The sequence below is a fragment of the Bos indicus x Bos taurus genome, chromosome 20 (assembly GCF_003369695.1).
Source record: "Bos indicus x Bos taurus breed Angus x Brahman F1 hybrid chromosome 20, Bos_hybrid_MaternalHap_v2.0, whole genome shotgun sequence".
NCBI classification, from domain to species: Eukaryota; Metazoa; Chordata; class Mammalia; order Artiodactyla; family Bovidae; genus Bos; species Bos indicus x Bos taurus.
The window spans coordinates 22,928,504-22,948,347 of NC_040095.1; the positions used below are offsets into that span (position 1 = coordinate 22,928,504).

At 40.6% G+C, this 19,844-nt stretch overlaps 1 protein-coding gene across 6 annotated transcripts in view; it reads left to right on the plus strand.

Annotated features, from left to right (window-relative positions):
- ANKRD55 (ankyrin repeat domain 55) overlaps positions 1-19,467 on the plus strand; it is a 113,209-nt gene extending 93,742 nt beyond the window's left edge. For 4 of the 6 annotated variants that reach the window (XM_027520275.1, XM_027520274.1, XM_027520278.1 and 1 more), the window contains 3 exons: positions 4,923-5,584; positions 16,702-16,794; positions 18,898-19,467. In XM_027520275.1, coding sequence (XP_027376076.1) covers positions 4,923-5,584; positions 16,702-16,794; positions 18,898-19,019 — 877 coding nt within the window. In that variant the 3' untranslated portion in view covers positions 19,020-19,467. The remainder of the gene's footprint in view (positions 1-4,922; positions 5,585-16,701; positions 16,795-18,897) is intronic. The other 2 variants (XM_027520279.1, XM_027520280.1) reach the window with 2 other exon arrangements.
- The last annotated feature ends 377 nt before the right edge of the window (positions 19,468-19,844 follow it).

Sequence of the window (19,844 nt, forward strand, 5' to 3'; positions counted from 1 at the left end):
CCACTCTGAGCAGTTTCTCAGAGTGATCAGAAATGATGTCTCTTGGGCTATAATCCTCATTTTCCCCCAAATAAATAGTGACTCACAACTCTCATGTTGTGCATGTTTTTTCAGTTGACACCATTATCTAACAATGATATGTCCTTGAATCTGTGGAGCAAAATGGTAGTAGTAAGCCTGAATGTATCAGCCTAACATTTACTGAACTCTAATCTCTTCTGTTTTCTCCCTTTCCACATCCATTTAAGCAATATGCTAATTGCTCTTTTGCCTAAATCAGCATTTCTCCAACTCCTTGTTCTCAGGACCCGTTTATACTCAAAAATTATGGAGGACCCAAAAAAGCTTTTGTTTATGTGAGTTACACCTATCAATATTTATGGCATGAAACTAAAACTGAGACACTTTTGATAAAATATTTAGTTAGTAATTTAAAGTGATAATAATCCATTATAAGTTAAGATTAATACCATATTTTTACTTAAAAATAAACTATTCTTCAAAACCAACCAGAAAAAGTGTAATGAAAAGAGCAGCTTTATTTTACTTTGCTCTTCAAGTCTCCTTGATAACTTTATAGAAGTTTAGTAGAATACAGCGGGATTCCCACATCTGCGTCTGCATTCAATCTATTGCAACATGACTGTTTTGACTAAAGGGTATGAAAATAATCTGGCCTCACATAGACACATAGGTAAAAAAGGGAGGTGTATTTCAATAGACTTTTCAGATAACTATGGATACTTTTCCTCGGATAGTACACCAAAACTTGACAAGTAGTATTAGGTTGGTACAAAAGTAATTGCAGTTTTACACTGTTGAACTTTGCCATTTGATATTGGGATACATTCTTAAATAAATGTGGTTATGTTATACAACATTTTAATGTGCATTTCTCACTTTATGTCTTTTTTCTAATGACTTATTATTTGCTGTTTCTTTTATATTTATTTTGACTATAGAAACGTTGTTAGACAAAAAGCAAATTCGAATGATTTTTTTATTCAAGTCAAAAATGGGTTGCAAAGAAGCAGAAACAACTTGCAACATCAACAACACATTTGGGCTAGGAACAGCTAATGAATGTATAGTGCAGTGGCGGTTCAAGAAGTTTTGCAAAGGAGATGAGAGCCTTGAAGATAAGGAACACAGTGGTCGACCATCAGAAGTTGACAATGAGCAACTGAGAGCCATCATCAAAACTGATCCTACAACTACATGAGAGGTCACAAAGAATTCAATATTGACCATTCTACGGCTATTTGGCATTTGAAGCAAATTGGAAAGGTGAAAAAGCTCAATAATTGGATGCCTCATGAGCTGACAGGAAATTAAAAAAAAAAAATTGTCATCTTGAAGTGTCATCTTCTTTTATTCTATGCAACAACAAGAAACCATTTCTTGATCAGATTATGACATGCAAGAAAAGTGCATTTCAGATGACAACCAGTGGTGACCAGCTCAGTGGTTGGACCAAGAAGAAGCTCCAAGATCAGATCAGTCACTCAGTCATGTCCAACTCTTTGCGACCCCATGAATCACAGCATGCCAGGCCTCCCTGTCCATCACCAACTCCCGGAGTTCACTCAGACTCACGTCCATCAAGTCAGTGATGCCATCCAGCCATCTCATCCTCTGTCGTCCCCTTCTCCTCCTGCCCCCAATCCCTCCCAGCATCAGAGTCTTTTCCAATGAGTCAACTCTTCGCATGAGGTGGCCAAAATACTGGAGTTTCAGCTTTAGCATCATTCCTTCCAAAGAAATCCCAGCTTCCCAAACCCAAATATGCACTAAAAAAGGGTCATGGTCACTGTTTGGTGGTCTGCTGCTCTAGTGATCCACGACAGCTTTCTGAATCCCAACAAAACCATTACATCTGAGACGTACGCTCAGGAAATCAATGAGATTCACTGAAAATGGCAATGCCTACAGCCGACACTGATCAACAGAAAGAGCCCAGTTTTTCTCTATGACAATGCCCAACCACATGTCACACAACCACCGCTTCAAAAGTTGAATGAATTGGGCTACAAGAGTTTAGCCTCATCTGCAGTATACACCCGACCTCTTGCCAACCGACTACGACTTCAAGCATCTCAACTTTTCCTAGAGGAAATGCTTCCACAGCCAGCAGGAGGCAGAAGATGCTTTCCAACGGTTCATAGAATCCCAAAGCATGGATTTTTATGCTACAGGAATAAACAAACTTATTTCTCATTGGCAAAAATGTGTTGATTTTAATGGTTGTTATTTTGATTAATAATGATGGGTTTGAGCCTAGTTATAATGACTTAAAATTTATGGTCTGAAATCACAATTATTTTTGTACCAATCTAATAGTTTCCCAAAGATCAGTTGCAGTGTGGACTTTGTCACCTTATCCGTGAACTTTTTGAATTCTGTTACATTAAAATCCATTCATCTCTCTAGCACCTTAAATGTGTCTTATACCTATGCATGATTTTATATCTTGCATTGGTCATTTGAAAAACATTGGTTTGCTTAGTTATGAAGATCTTCCATTAAATAATACATTTCATTTTACAACATTAGAAAAAAAATCACATTTATTAATGTCACCACTGATCTCATCAGAAAAGGTTTTATGTATCAGGAAGCTATCAAGCTCAAAGTATGCATACAAATTTTCCAAAATTTCTCATTTTTGCATGAAAGCTAGATTTTTGTCATTGGCAACAATTACTGTCAATTGTTTACCTTGAATGACAGACTCACTCTGTTCATTTTTGAAAAATCAAATGCCCTACTCCAAATAACCATAGCTTGCCTAGAAGCCATTGAAATGATGGTTCATGGGGGAAAAAAGTATCTAGTTCAGCTCAAACAATTCCACAAATATTTTACCTCACAACATCCATCATGTATTAGTATAGAGTTGTTGTTTAGTCCCTCAGTCACGTCCAGCTCTTTGTGAACCCATGCACTGCAGCACTCCAGGCTCCCCTGTAGTTCACCACCTCCCAGAGTTTGCTCAGACTCATGTCCATTGAGTCGGTGATGCCAGTATATAGCAGAATTGCTTATGAGTACTTTCTATTTTGTCCAGGAAAAAAAAAAAAGCATCTCAAGAATCAATATTTAGTAAAATGAGTAAGTTTTACTGGGCATTATTAAATTAAGTGGCAGTTTTGTTTTAATGAAAGTCTATTGTTACTACTGGAGAAGGCAATGGCACCCCACTCCAGTACTTTTGCCTGGCAAATCCCATGGGCCGAGGAGCCTGGTAGGCTGCAGTCCATGTGGTCTCAAAGAGTTGGACACGACTGAGCAACTTCACTTTCACTTTTCACTTTGATGCATTGGAGAAGGAAATGGCAACCCACTCCAGTGTTCTTGCCTGGAGAATCCCAGGGATGGCGGAGCCTGGTGGGCTACCGTCTCTGGGGTCTCACAGAGTCGGACACGACTGAAGTGACAGCAGCAGCAGCATTGTTAGTACTACCTTGATTTGTGCCAAGGAGCCCATTGTTTTGCCCATTTGCTCTCTTGCATGCTTGGTGTAAAAAGCAGTCCAGTGAAAAAGACAACATCTTGATATTATTATGAATATGGTTTTAACTTCATGAGGCCTGTCAGAGACCTCACCTCCAGGGTTCAATGGACCACACTTTGAGACCCACTGGCCAAAATCACAACCTTACTAGGAAAAGGAAATTGATTGTAGAAGATGCTAAAGTAGCATTAGCATTTACTTAATTTAGTTAGCACAGGGACATATTCTATATGGGAAAACTTGCAGGAATGCTAGAGATTTGGGGTTCTCTCTCTGGTAGTGTCAGGAGTGCAGAATCTGTGTTTCATATTTCATAAAGCCTTTTGGAAGGTGAAAGGAGGAAGACAAAAATTCATCACAGGAATAAAGATTCAATTATACACTGTGTGACCTACTGGAAAAAGAAAAAATTTCATTATATGTGGCCAAAATGAGGAGTGATACTTTCCAAACCACAGGTTACAATATCTCACTGCAAAGAGAAATGTTGCAATATTGCTTTTAGGGCATGCACACAGGTCCGGTTTCATCATTAACTCATACCGCAGAAAGCACTAATCAATTGTGGCCTCAAAAGAGAATAATACAGAAATTTCCAAGCAAAAAAAACAGCATAGTGCCTCAGGGAAACTCCACACAAGAAGAGCCAGCCGGACAGCTGCAGATCTTTTTCCCCTGCAGAATTTGCCTGCCCATTGGACATTGCTCACTTTTTTTCTGCTGCCACGCCCAAATTCTGGCATACACACTTCCTGTTCTGCAGCCCAAGCCCAGACAAAAGCTTCTCTCCTTGGCTTCTTTTAGTATGTTTTATTTTAAGTGTTTTTCAATAGGAAATTTAGTAAAAACTCAACAGGAAACAAATAACACACAAACTGTAAAATGGGCAGGCTTCCTGAGGTGGATAATGTCAGAGCTCTGCCCTTATCTCCAGGGAGCCTTTACAGAGAACACCTGAAAAAAATTAGACTCCCCTCCCCCAGCTCTGCAGCCTCCACCCAGCTGCTAGCTAAAGCTTGAACACAACATGTGGCCTTTATTTCTTTGACTTAAAGCTGGCGCTCCTACTGACTGGCCTTAAGAAGTGAGTAAACAGTAATCCCTGAAGGTATTTGGTATTTTCAGCTTACTTGATCCCCTGGCAAAAACAAATTTTGAAAGGATAGTTCCTGAGGGAACAAGCAAAATCTAACTAAGAAATATTCTAATTATGGACAGTAGACTGACCATGCCAAGGAAGGGGGTGGCATGTGAGTAGCTTTTGCACATCACCTTTAACTTGAGAGGGCGCTGAATGACTTTGAATGATCTCCTTCCTGGAGATGGAATAGAGGGAGGTATGTTGTTTGATGACTGCTGTTGCGCCACTTCCTGTTCTCACAGAGCATCCTTATTTTATATCCTATAGAACAGAGCCTCCTAGACCCCTTCCTGCCCAGAACAGTAGGCCCCAGAAGAAGGAGGGACGATTCGGCATGCTCAATCAAATCTTCTGCAGGAACAGAAAGGAAGAGCAGAGGGCCTATCAGAAGGACCCCAGCAGGGACTGGCACAGGGGGGAGCACACCTCGGAAGTCGATGACATCATCACCACCTTTGACAGCAACGTGGATACCAACTGCCAAGAGCAGCCTGGTGAGCAGGTGGCTATGGTTGACTTTAAGAAGAGGACCTCAGAAAACTCAAAATATCACTTACCAGAAAAGAAGCCTCTGGCCCGTAAAGGGCTTCCACCAATCAGAACACAGAGCCTCCCACCCATCACCCTGGGCCATAACTTCCTGACAGCCTCCCAGGGGGCCACTTCCCATGCTGGCCTGAGCTCTGGTACTCATCATGCGGCTCAGCGATCTCAGAAAAGCCGAAGTGAGCAAGATTTGTTGAATAACAGAACTGGCTGCCAGGCATTGCTAGATAACCCTTGGAAAGGTGATTCTCACCCGGTGTTCTATAAAGCCTGGACTATGTCTTCATCTGACAAGCTGCTAGACAGGTTGCTCACCAGCAGATCTGGCCACCAGGAAGTATCAGGGCCCCCACATCTTCCTCATCTACATAATCCTTCATCAGGTAATGTCCTCCCTCATTCCTGACAGATTCTGTACAAGAAACATGTCATACAGTCCTGAGTGAGGAGGGAGAGTAGATAGCTTGGAGGACTTCCCTTTAGTCCACTGGATTCAGGGTATCTAGGCTATGTAAGGAGAAGGAAATGGCAACCCACTCCAGTGTTCTTGCCTGGAGAATCCCATGGACGGAGAAGCCTGGTAGGCTGCAGTCCATGGGGTCGCACAGAGTCGGACACAACTGAAGCGACTTAGCAGCAGCAGCAGCAGGCTATGTAAACAGTCTGCTTTTCCAACCTGAGGACAGTCATCAAGTAGAAGCATGTGCCTTCTCATCTTATCCCATCCCACCAAATACGTGTGGTGACTGGCAGGTTGGAGCAGGAATGTTATTATTTCCACCAGCAAGGATTCTTAAGCAGGGATCCTTGCCGATATCACCTACAAGGCGTTGATTTGTTTGTGTGACTGTTTGCTTTTAAATCAGGTGTTCAATGCCCACTCTGGGCCCACTGAACCAAAATTTTGGTGAGGCAGAAGGGAAAAGAGTAATGCCTTCCACGTGTATGAGTAGAAAGGGAACATTTCACACATTTATGGATCAAGACTCCAAACACGTCAAAGGATTGATTACCTGGCAGATTACCTGTGTCTGCCCGCAGCTATGTAGCCCCTCATCCGAAGCAAACTATGTTATTAATTTTTTGCTTGTCCTTCCAGAAGTATTTTATACATATTTAAGTATTTGTATATATACATATATATATATACATTTTAAATAAATAAGCACATCACACTAAAGAATCTATATTTTTGTACACATACAAGCAATATATATGTGTCTACTTTTCACCTGTTTAAACAAACATATCACACTAAAACTTTTATTTATATTTTTTAAAATCACCCACAGGGGATTCTGAGGTACAGTAGAGACTAAGATCTATTGTTCTAAAGTGCAGGCTTCAGAACAGCTGCCAAAATCAGGTCATTACTATAACAGCTTATTTTGTTATGAAGTGAATTAATCACTAACATTTAAAAATCATGAAGTTTTTACATAAAAGTTTAAATTTCTAGCTTCTCTTGAGAAATTGAGAAATCCAGCAACACTAAACACAAATACCTTTTGGCAATAATTGGCTAGATCTGAGTAACCAGTATCCCTCTGGACACCACTTGGACATCACTGTCCCCAGTTTAGCCCAGTCCACACCACTCTCTAGTCTCTGTCCATGGAGTGTCTGTTGTTCTTTAACAATAAGTTTCTGTTGCTTTTCTTATAGTGGGGTTAAGAGGGAAAAGGATATGTTTCTTGAACCCATGCTTCTTTCAAAAGTAGAAAAGTGAAAGACCAAGAGGGTGTATGTATATTTTAAGAACTAGATGAGATCAATATATCTTTAGAGGTAAGAACTATTCCTTCCCATTTAATATGCAGCATGAGCCTGGCTCTCCTCACTCATTTACACGTGCCTGGTGTCTGAAACCTGTGAGGCAGCGTAAGACTTCTCTCATACATATTCATTTGTATTTAAATATATTTATTTGAATAAATACCTGACAGCTATTTCCTGAGAAGAACTTCCCGCAAGGTCTTACTTCCTCCTCAGAGCACTGGAGTGTGGGTAGTTTCCCTGTGTTCTGTGGAGGGGTAAGGAAGCAAAGATATTGGTTTGCTGTCTTTTAACACTTTGATGGCCTCCAGGGCCTTGACTCAGCCTGCTTTCTGGAGTTAGTCCTGTCCTGGCTAATATCTCCTTTTTAGGGAAAAAAAAAATTTTTTTTTTTTTTAATTTTGAGTCTTGTTCTTTTTCTGTTCCCAGGACAGCCTGGGGCTGTTTTTTCTTTATCAGTTAGAATTGGTTCATCTGTTGTAACAGAAACCCAAAGTAACAGTGGTTTAAGCAACATAGAAGTTTATTCCTCTCATATGAAAGAAGTTGAACGTTATGGTTCCCAGTGCTTGGTGAACCATGATCCTTCCATTTGTATTCTCTACAACTTAACCTATGGCTTTCATCCTTTGGAGAAAGAGAAGGAGAAAGGAGAGAGGGGAGAGGAAAATGGATGTCCCCAAACTGAATTATCTCCCATTAATAAGTTATCTCCCATTGCTTCTAGGCCTTTTGGCTAAGATCAAGTGTAATAAGTTATTGACCATAAGTCCTAGAGTCTGCTCCCATCTCATTGGCCAGAACTTTGGTCACATGACTGCCTGTCTGCAAGGGAGACTGGGAATTGTTGTGTTTTAGTTGATCACATGACTGTACCTCCAAAACTGGATTTTCATTTCTAAGAGAAATAAGGGAGTAGATATTGAATAGAGAATTCATAGATTCTGTCACATGTGCCATCTAAAACTTTCCGTATTTCGTAAAATAAAAGAAAATTCAATAAAGTTGGTTTTAGGATTGATTTCACTTTTCCAGTGAAGTAACTTGAAAAGTCCCTAGGGGCAGGAAAGCAGAAAAGAACTAGCAGAATTCTCCAAGGGAATGTTAAATGATTAGCTGTGCCTGGATCAAAGCTTTTATTTTTTTCAACCAATGTTTTTGAGTGCTGATTATAACTAGGAGCCGTTCTAGGTAACTGAGTCATGATAAGATAAATATCCCAAGAATCTTCAGTCTATAAATGAACTTTCAGGAACATGGATTTTTCTAAGTTGATTATACAACTCACTTTAAATTGATTTTCTTCTCATGTTTACATATGAAAATCATAAGGGTTTTAAATGGAAAGGACCCTAGTCTTCACTCATTCTTTAAATGATTATTGTGTGTCTATTATTATAATTTATCAAGAGGCAGCATATCCAGTGGTTAAGAGAAAAATTCTTTTTTTTTTTCTTTTTTTGGCTACCACATGGCTTATAGGATCTTAGTTCCCCAGAGAAGAACTGAACCCGGGTCAATAGCAATCGAAGACCTGAGTCCTAACCACCGGACCACCAGGGAATTCCCCAAGAGGTCTTTTAAAGTCACATTTTTGTTGTTGTTTTGTCAATAAGCCCTGGCTCTCTTTTACTTGCTGTTAATGAATCTCTCTAAACCTTTGTTTCCTCGTGTCAAAAATGGGACGAAATACCCAACTTTTAGGGTTGTGAATTGATAGTAAGGTTAAATGAATTGATACATTTATAATACTTAAAATAGTGACTTTAACATAGTACTATACAAATACACACAAATTTGTGGGCTTTTTTTAAAACTATGTGCCAGGCCCTACGCTAAGCCCAGTGCCTTAGACACAAGCTATAGGTGATGACATTTAACTGCCTTTTTGCTCTCAGATCTAATCTCTTACTTCTAACTCTATTCTGTATCTCTGGAAACTATCCCTCCCAGGCTCCCTGGAAGCTGCCTCCAGGTACTTTTGCTAAAGTGCCAGGAGGCATTGGCAAGAGTACGAGCAGGAGAAAGAGGAAAACCAGTGTAGTTCTCCTCAATGTCCCTCTGCTTCCTATGGAATTTCCAGTAGGGGTTTCACTCCTCCTACTTCCTCCACACAGCCCCTCACTTGTGGTTCTGGCTCCCACTAGCTTCTGGACCTTGGTAATACCAGCTTTTTCTCTTGTACTCCAGACTAGAAGTGGTTGCATCCTCCTTCTGTGGTTAATTTCTGGATGTCCTTTAACCTTGTCATCTGGCTTCTCAGCTTTTCCACCACCAGTATAATGAAATTTCCATATGAAATTGCCTCTCTTTCAGAGGCCTAAAGAGGTCTCCATTTTCCTGAATGAGCCCTGATGGATAAGGCAAGACATGTCATCTCTCTGAGCTACAATTTTCCTACTCTCTGGATACACAGTCTGGGGCCGTTTTGTTCCATGAAGGCCTTTCCAGTTATAATGTACATAGCCTAGAAAAGTTAAAACAACTTGTTCAGTCTTAACAACTAATGAGTGACATATTCATAACTTTAACCCAGCTCTCCTAAGAAGTTACCACACAGCCTCCTGGTGGCTCAGAGGTAACAGTCCACCTGCAATGCAGGTAGATGTGGGTTCAGTCCCTAGGTTGGGAAGATCCCCTGGAGGAGGAGATGGCCACCCACTTCAGTATCCTTGCCAGGGATAATACCATGGACAGGGGAGCCTGGTGGGTTACCGTCCACTGGGTCACGAAGAGTCGGGCTGCTCACATATACAATGGTGTGGAAGTGGTTCAGTCGCTAAGTCATGTCTGACTCTGCAACCCCATGGACTGTAGCCCGCCAGGCTCCTCTGTCCATGGGATTTTCCGAGCAAGAATACTGGAGTGGGTTGCTATTTCCTTCTCCAGGGGATCTTCCCGACCCAGGGATTGAACCCACAAAATAAGGGCTTCCCTTATTTCTGTCTTTATATCTCAAAGTCCAGTTGATAGCATGCTTACCAAATTATTTACGATGTGATTTTCTTAGAAACTACACCATCCTCCCCCAAAGAAAAATATTTCTGCCTTATGGATTTTATTTTTGCAAATATTTTTAACCCAATTTGAGTTTTGTTTATTTTTTTTAATGACTACTGAAACTTCCAGACTACAGTTGAGAGAGTTCACTTAAGTGGTTTAAATTGTTAGTTTAGGCGGGTTGAAACTCAGCAGATTTCTGCACTGAGCTCCCATACTTGATGTGAAAACCTAATGTGGTAAAGCAATTGGGTACTATAAATCATACCACTGCACCACTGGCTTGAACTTGGATCGTCTCTCTCCCCTGGATTTTTTCTTTTCCTGCCCTGGGTTTAGTAGAAATAATATGGGCTAGCAGTGATTACTACCGTTTGAATTCCTGGAAGCTAATATCCTGTGCTGACTTCAGCAACCCTGAACATTTAGCTGTAATGATTATTGCTTAACATTTATTGAGACCTGTCAATGGGCTAGATGGAGAGGATGGGGGATAAGGCACTTAACCAAAATGAGGGAATTTGGAGCACATCAGCTTAATTCATTGCAAGCAGCTTTCAGAGAAAATGGAACAGAGAGTTCTGTGGTATTTGCTACCAGCCTGGTTATTTACAAGTCATCACAAGGAACCTAAGAAAGTGCTTGCTTCCTTTCTCCCTCAAGAGAGAACTTGCTTCTCCAGAATTTTCTAGACTATCCCAGCAACAACTCCCTCTCCTCCCTGCATAGGTCTGATGTCATGACCACCACTGTTTAAACCCATCAGCAATGGGTTTAACCCACTCTAGTACTCTTGCCTGGAAAATCCCATGGATGGAGGAGCCTGGTAGGCTGCAGTCCATGGGGTCGCTAAGAGTCAGACACAACTGAACGACTTCACTTTCACTTTTCACTTTCATGCATTAGAGAAGGAAATGGCAACCCACTCCAGTGTTCTTGCCTGGAGAATCCCAGGGATGGGGGAGCCTGATGGGCTGCCATCTATGGGTTCACACAGAGTCGGACATGACTGAAGCAATTTAGCAACAGGACAAAGGCCAGATTCTTCAGCTGGCAAAGTCCTCCCAACGTAGCCTGGCCTCACTTACCTTTCTCAACTTCTGCACCTCCCATTTCAATCTTTCCCCCTGCCCCCTCCCCTTGAACAGTTCCTTGAATATCTCTAAGCTCTTGAGGAACCCATACCTTTTACTCTACGACATCTTTGCCCGTGTTTCGTTTTGTTTTTCTTTTAACCTTTCATCCACTGAGTCTTGATAGAGTCCTACAATCTTTTAAGAACCAGCCCAAACTTGCCTCCTATGCAGAAGGCTCCTCACTGCTGTAGGAGGTGTGGCCCGTTTTTACTATCCATCATGAAAGAATCCCTCCTCTGCCTTGTTAAGCCTTCTCGGGGGCAGTGAACCACAGACTTCCCCTTCAACAGCACTGCAGGAGAGGAGTTTTTAATCCCCATTTTAGAGATGAAGAAATTGGAGGATTGGAGTGGTTACCCCACCCACCTAAGGTCATAAGGTAGCTAGGAAGTGGCAGAGCAGATGTTTAAGCAAGGTCTGTGGGATTCAAGACACACTGATCTCTCTGGGCCCTTCTTTCCTGTGATAGCTTCACAGCACTACTCATGGCCTTCAAAAGTACTTTATCTGTTTCTATTCCCATCAGCCACTTTGAGCACCTTGCCTTCTCTTTGTACTCTAGTCTCTGGAATGCAAAGAGTTTGCAATAGATGAGTGCTGAATATATTTGTTATTATTATTAATCTTCATTCTCTTCTATTTCCTCATTTAACTGTGAAAATTTTTTCTGCCTTTTTATTCTAAGACAGTGGTCATCCTCCACAGGCTGGACACCCCTTGAAAGCTCCCGCAGCACAGATAGATCTTTAAACTATGCACATTCTACCTTGTTCTTCAAAACTGAGCAAAATGTCAGGGTGGCAAAAAGTTTAACTCTCCTCCCACCTCCTCCCAAATCACTGCTGAAGTCCGTCTCTGCCACTTCTCCCATCCTATCTATACCATTTTGGCCTCTAAGGAGGCAACATGGTGTGCATTTTAGGTCCAGACAGACCTGGGTTGGGTCCAGATTCTGTCACCTCCTGTCATATGACCTTGAGCTCCATTCAGAACTCCTCCAAATCACAGTGTCCTCATTTGGAGACTGGGCATGATAGTACCTCTCTCACAAGGGAAAGTGACTGTTAGGATTAAATGAGATTACATATATAGAAACTAGTCCAGTGCTTGACCACAGTAAGTGCTCAATAGTGTTACCCGTAATTATCATCTCATTTTTGGTTTTTCAAATTTCTGCTCCAGTGTTCATGGATAAATAATCGAATATGAGTTGATATAGGTTTTACTGTAATTCTACTCAGGAATTTTTTTTTAAAACAATGGCTTATGAGCTTCCCTCATGGCTCAGATGGTAAAAGCATCTGCTTGCAATGCAGGAGACCCAGTTCTATCCCTGGGTAGGGAAGATCCTCTGGAGAAGGAAATGGCAACCCACTCCAGTACTCTTGCCTGGAAAATTCCATGGATGGAGGAGCCTTGTAGGCTACAGTTCATGGGGTCAGACAGGACTGAGCGATTTCACTTTCACTTATGAGGTTATTTAACCTTCAAAGTTCAAAGGAATAAAAATATAAAGGCAAAATGTACACCCAGGAGACTGGAAATTTTGCTTAATATTCATCAAATGACACTGTTCAGATGACCACCCCTAAAAATCTACCACTGGACTCACCGAAGCAGATAGGGGGTGGATCTTTCCCCCCTGTTCTAAGGACTGCTTTACCCAAACAGAAGACTTAAACCCTATGGGCCTCACTATAATGACTCTTGTTCCTACTAGACTGCTAAGTAAAAGGTTCCTACTAGACTGCTAAGTAAAAGATCAAATGAATACATGCCCCACTCTCTAGGAGATCATATTTAAAAATGCCACGTAGTAGCACTGTAATAATTGCTAATGTTTATTATTTACTTTATAAGCTAAATGCTTTACCTTTGTTCTCCTAGTTAATCTTTATAACAACTGGAAAAGACAGAAAGCTATTATCCACTTTTTACATATGAGGAAGTTGAGATTTAAAGAGAGAACATCACTTGCTCAAGTTGGGAATTAAGCCTAATCCTGTCTGATCCTGTTGTTCTTGTTCATTCACTCAGTTGTGTCCAACTCTTTGAGACCTCATGGACTGCAGCATGCCAGGCTTCCCTGTCCTTCACCATCCCTCAGACCTTGCTCAAACTCATGTCTATTGAGTCAGTGATGCTATCCAACTGTCTCGCCTGTCATCCCCTTCTCCTGCCTTCAACCTTACCCAGCATCAGGGTCTTTTCCAATGAGTAGGCTCTTTGCATCAGGTGGTCAAAGTATTGGAGCTTCAGCTTCAGCCTCAGTCCCTTCAAAGAATATTTAGGACTGATTTCCTTTAGGATTGACTGGTTTGATATCCTTGTAGTCCAAGGCACTCTCAAGAGTCTTCTCCAACACCACAGTTCAAAAGCATCAATTTTTGGTGCTCAGCCTGCTTTATGGTCCAACTTTCATATCCATACATGTCTACTGGAAAAACCATAGCTTTGACTAGACAGACCTTTGTTGGCAAAGTAATGTCTCTGCTTTTTAATATGCTGTCTAGGTTGGTCATAGCTTTTCTTCCAAGGAGCAAGCGTCTTTTAATTTCATGGCTACAGTCACCATCTGTGGCGATTTTGGAGGCTAGAAAAATAAATACTGTCACTGTTTCCATTGTTTCCCCATCTATTTGCATAGAGTGATAGGACTGGATGCAATGATCTTAGTTTCCTGAATGTTGAGTTTTAAGCCAACTTTTTCATTCTCCTCTTTCATTTTCATCAAGAGGCTCTTTAGTTTTTCTTCGTTTTCTGCCATAAGGGTGGTGTCATCTGCATATCTGAGGTTATTGATATTTCTCCCGGCAATCTTGATTCCAGCTTGTGCTTAATCCAGCCCGGCATTTCTCATGATGTACTCTGCATACAAGTTAAATAAGCAGGGTGACAGTATACAGCCTTGACTTACTCCTTTCCCAATTTGGAACCAGTCTGTTCTTCCATGTCCAGTGCTAACTGTTGCTACTTGACTTGCATACAGACTTCTCAAGAGGCAGGTCAGGTGGTCTGGTATTCCCTTCTCTTGAAGAATTCTCCAGTTTGTTGTGATCCACAGAGTCAAAGGCTTTGGCATAGTCAATGATCAGAAGTAGATGTTTTTCTGGAACTCTTTTGCTTTTTCTATGATCCAACAGATATTGGCAATTTGATCTTTGGTTCCTCTGTCTTTTCTAAATCCAGCATGAACATCTGGAAGTTCACGGTTCATGTACTATTGAAGCCTGGCTTGGAGAATTTTGAGCATTACTTTGCTAGTGTGTGCAATGAGTGCAATTGTGTGGTAGTTTGAGCATTCTTTGGCATTGCTTTTCTTTGGGATTGGAATGAACACTGACCTTTTCCAGTCCTGTGGCCACTGCTGAGTTTTCCAAATTTGTTGGCATATTGACTGCAGCCCTTTCACAGCATCATCTTTTAGGATTTGAAAAAGTTCAACTGGAATTCCATCACCTCCACTAGCTTTGTTTGTAGTAATGCTTCCTAGGCCCACTTGACTTCACATTCCAGGATGTCTGGCTGTAGGTGAGTGGTCACAGTATCGTGGTTATCTGGGTCATGAAGATCTTTTTTGTATAGTTCTTCTGTGTATTCTTGCCACCTCTTCTTAATATCTTCTGCTTCTGTTAGGTCCATACGATTTCTGTCCTTATTGAGCCCATCTTTGCATGAAATGATCCCTTGGTATCTAACTTTCTTGAAGAGATCTCTAGTCTTTCCCATTCTATATGTTTTCCTCTATTTCTTTGCATTGATCACTGAGGAAGGCTTTCTTATCTCTCCTTGCTGTTCTTAGGAACTCTGCATTCAAATGGGTATATCTTTCCTTTTCTCCTTTGCCTTTCGCATCTTTTCTTTTCTCAGCTACCTGCCTCAGGCAACCATTTTGCCTTTTTGCGTTTCTTTTTCTTGGGGATGATCTTGATCACTGCCTTCTATACAATGTCATGAACCTCCGTACGTAGTTCTTCAGGCACTCTGGATGTAATCCCTTGAATCTATTTGTCACTTCCACTCTATAATTGTAAGGGATTTGATTTAGGTCATACCTAAATGGTCTAGTGGTTTTTCCCTACTTTCTTCAATTTAAGTTTGAATTTGGCTATAAGGAGTTCATGGTCCGAGTCACAGTTAGCTCCCGGTCTTGTTTTTGTTGACCGTATAGAGCTTCTCCATCTTTGGCTGCAAAGAATATAATCAATCTGATTTTGGTATTGACCATCTGGTGATGTCCATGTGTAGTGTCTTCTCTTGTATTGTTGAAAGAAGGTGTTTGCTATGACCAGTACATTCTCTTGGCAAATCTCTGTTAGCCTTTGCCCTTCTTCATTTTGTACTTCAAGGCCAAATTTGCCTGTTACTCCAGTTATCTCTTGACTTCCTACTTTTGCATCCCAGTCTCCTAACTTTTGCATTCCAGTCCGCATGTGTTTAATAAATGTTTAATGTTCAGAGAAAAATCAGTGCTTGTTGATTTCTCTGATGTAAGTACTCCCACCATTGCTGATGTCAAGCCACTAAGTGTGATGTCAACCATCTCACAAAATTCCTGAAAATTGGTATGCACAGCTCCAGCATAGCACTACTGGTCATTTAAATGATATATTCCAGGTCTCCAAAATGCTTTCATTCACCTCTCATCTTCCATCTCATGATTCTCAATCCTGGATTCATATTAGAATCACCTGGGAGCTGAAACAAATCTAGCATCCTATCCAGCCCCTGAGATACTCATTTAATCAATGTGGTTGGTGTTTAGTCAGAGTAGCATCTTTTTTTTTTTTTTTTTTAACTCCTCAGATAATTTCTCAGTGCAGCCAGGACTGAGAAACACTGATCTTGAAGATTATGTCCTACTCATCACCCACTCTTCAACACAGATTCACGAATACACGATACATTAATACCCTATTTTATTTTTCAAACTTTTCAGTTTTGTGCAGTATATGACCAACTGAGCTTGGTTTTTTGTTTTTTAATTTGTATTTATTTTGGCTGCACTGGGTGTTTGTTGCTTTGTTGGAGTTTTCTCTAGTTGCCACGAGTGGGGTCTAGTCTTCATTGCAGTGCGCGTGCTTCTCTTTGCAGCAGCTCGTCTTGTTGCAGAGCACAGGCTCTAAGTGTGGGTTTCAGTAGCTGCAGCACACAGGCTCAGTAGTTGCGACTCCCAGGCCATAGAGTGTGTGGCCTCAGTTTGCTCTAGAACTCAGGCTCAGTGTTGTGGCGCCCAGCCTTGATTGCTGCGGAGCATGTGGAGTCTTCCCTAACCAGGATTCAAACCCATGTCCCCCGCCTTAGCAGGTGGATTCTTATCCACTGTGCCACAGGCGAAGTCCCTAATTGTGCTTGTTTATAATTTTTTTAAAGCTAGTTTACTCAAGAAATGATTTTGGATACATTTTTCCTTTCACTTAAATGGTGACTGGCATGTGATAGAAACGGAATATGGTGTAGTTATTTTGTTGTTAACATCATAAATTTCACAATCTATAACAACTTGTATGATTCTCTAATCCACTGGATTTTATAATTTGCACTTGGTTGAGTCTCAAATGATTGACACAAATTATGTTTGTCCCCAGGACAAAATTTTCAGCATCTGTCCCCAAACAGACCCAAAATCAGGGATCTTCCTTATACTCGGAACAACCTAGCTCCCCTACCAGACCAAAAATGTAAGTATTTTCAATCTTCCTCAGCTTCCTTTGCAAATAGTAGTGCTGTTATTAGGACTAAATGTTATTTCGGTTTACTTTCATTTTTCCAAGAGAACATCAAGTACCAAAACTTGAAAATTATAGGAAAATAGACTAGAGACAGTCTTTAAAGCTCCATCCAAAATGGTAATGCTTATTTAAAAGAAATACTTGCTTCCTTGAGGAATTTTTATGTTTGGACTATAAAGACAATAACAGAAGTTTATTTTGCTATGTACTATTTAATGTCTTTAATGCTTCAAAAATTATTCTAAGACTGGCTTCCTGGCATTGTTTTCCTTACTATGTTGGACAGATAGAAATGTGTGTTACCTCTGTACTCACAGGCTCTGCAGTCCTTGGCAGAAAGGAATAATCAAGTATAATGTTCATCAGGTTTACTTTTGGCATTATTTTATACAAAACTTCTCACAATATAAACTGTTAATATATTCTATTCACCAAGTGATCAAGTTTGCCTGTGTCTAAGTGTTATCTGGGGTGCTTGTTATAAAATGGATTCCAGGGCCCCACACTCAGAAATTCTGAGTTTGTGTATGCTTATGTCTGTACTCTGAGACAGTGTAGATTAGAAAACTGATTCAGAGAGGTCACATGACTCACCCATTATTATTTAGGCAATAAGTTGCAGAGGTACAGGATACTGAGTCAGCTGCTTCAAGAAACAAATAATACTCACTGGATTCTAATTTCCTTTCTTCCTGTTCTTCCTACCCCAACACACTGGTTTATAACACGTGCACAAGCACTCGCATGCACATGTACACATATACTCTCTACATCATCTTAATTGCAGAGATTAGATGATTTAGAAGCTGCTTTATTTAAGACAAGTCCCTTACCCTTTCTTTACTTCAGTTCCTTCAGCCTGTAAGAGTGGTGCCACCTGATAAGATTGTTGAGAGGATTAAATGAGGTGACACATGCAAAATCCTTGGCAACCATTTGCACAGAGTAAATATCCAATATATCTTTTCTGCCCCAGACAGCAGTTCAAATGGGACAAGTCAAGAGTTCTAGAACCTTTTAGTTAAAAACCAAGAACCATGGGGTCTTAGGACAACTCTGTCTTTTTTTTCAGATAAGGAAAGGGAGAAGTGGAGATTGTCCAAAGTCACACACAGACTTAGTAGCAGAAACCAAGACCTCTTTCTTGACAGATTATTTTCCTTGCCCTTACTAATTTGTCTAAAGAGAGAGTTTTGGATGGTGTGAATTCAATCACTGAATGAAATTCAAGTCTGACCTTGTCTTTAAGCAGAAATGTAGTCACAAAGACATCTAAGGAAAGAGTCACTTAGCCTTAAATCCAGTATGGCCTAGAGAAGCCAAAGAGAGGGGATTTTCTTTGGCAGAGCTCAGCAGCTTTGCTTTTCATGATTAAATTTAAGGAGACAGGAAAAGATAAAGATCTTTGACCGACTATAGCTCTATGAAAAAGAAATGGAAAGGTACAGCGCCTGTCCTGAAAGAAACCTGAGAACCTTTTGAGGTTTGCATAAAAGCACAGTACAAACATCTTGGGGCTTATTTAGGGCCTTGTGCTGACTTGGCTTTCAAGGGCTGCTCCACCCAAGGAAAAGAGAACTTTGCCAGGCACGCACAGTCTGATCATGTTTTCACCAAACTCAGCCCCACCTCGTATTGCACATATTTGACTTCCCTGACTGGAGCTTCCTAGGTTGCTCCAGTGGTAAAAAACCTGCCTGCCGATACAGGAGACATAAGAGATGCAGATTCAGTCCCTGGGTCAGGAAGATCCCCTGGAGATGGGCATGGCAACCCACTCCAGTATTCTTGCCTGGAGAATCCCATGGACAGAGGAGGCTGACAAAGAGTCAGACACGACTGAAGCAACTTAGCATGCACACACAACATCCCTGACTACGTGTAAGCTTGATAGGTAGATACACATGACTATCTCCTGAAGTTAAGCTCTCTGCAAGAAAAACTTCTTAGAAGCGCCTGTATTCCTTCAGATATAACACAGTTCTTCTACCACCATTCCATTCCTAAGAGAAGAAAACCCTGAAAGTCTTTCCTTCTATTCTTTCCTCCCAGTTCTGTCTGGAGAACCTCTACGGACCAACCGAGTGCTTCCTGCTATTCCAAGCCAGCGGGGACACAGTCCACCAGCTGAAGAGAGTGAAAACTCTGCCAGTTCCACCAATGATGAAAACTAGCTATGGGTCACTGATTGTGAAAATATAGACAAGATCTATTTTCAACTGTCAAAGAACAAGATTACTCTAGTTCGTAAGAACAAAGACTGATCTAGTAAATTGCATTCTATAAGCCATTCATGGTTTTATAACTCAAAGTTCTTTGTTCCGCATAAGCACTTAGAATCTTTGATTGTGTATATATTGTAAGTCTGTGAGTTTCTGTGACCTCTACAAGCCTAAATAAAAAGTCACAGTATATTATCAGCAGGGAACCTTAGTTATGTTTGGTTTGTTTTGTGGCATGTTTGCTGATTTTTTTTTTTTAATGATTTTCTGTTTTTAAAAAATGTATGCTTTGCTGAATAAAAAAGAAAGCACATTCCACATGTGTTATTTACATTGATTGCAATTCCACTTTGGGTTAACAAAACTTAATTAAAATTAAAACAGTAAATTTCTTTCATCAGTCAGTGTTTATGGCTTTTAAGTGTACAATCATCTACAAAATATTTTCCAACACTGTCAGTTCCTGGCTAGAGATGAAATCATTCAACAATGTTTATGTATCTTCTTTGTTATAAGATTATTTCCACCTATTGTCATTTTCAGATATGATTGTTTGTTCTAATAGAGAAGATTATGTGAGTTAGAAAGGTCTACATCTTGACCCAATGGAATGAAATAGATATTTCTCATGCATTCCTCAAACACTCTACATATTTAATCTTTTTTTTTCTGTTTCAAAATAATGGTCTCTGTCTACTCAAGATATTCCCACTTATGACGTAGCAAATTTCAAAAAGACTAACTACAGATCTCCTTACTAAATGGTTTGTGTATTCT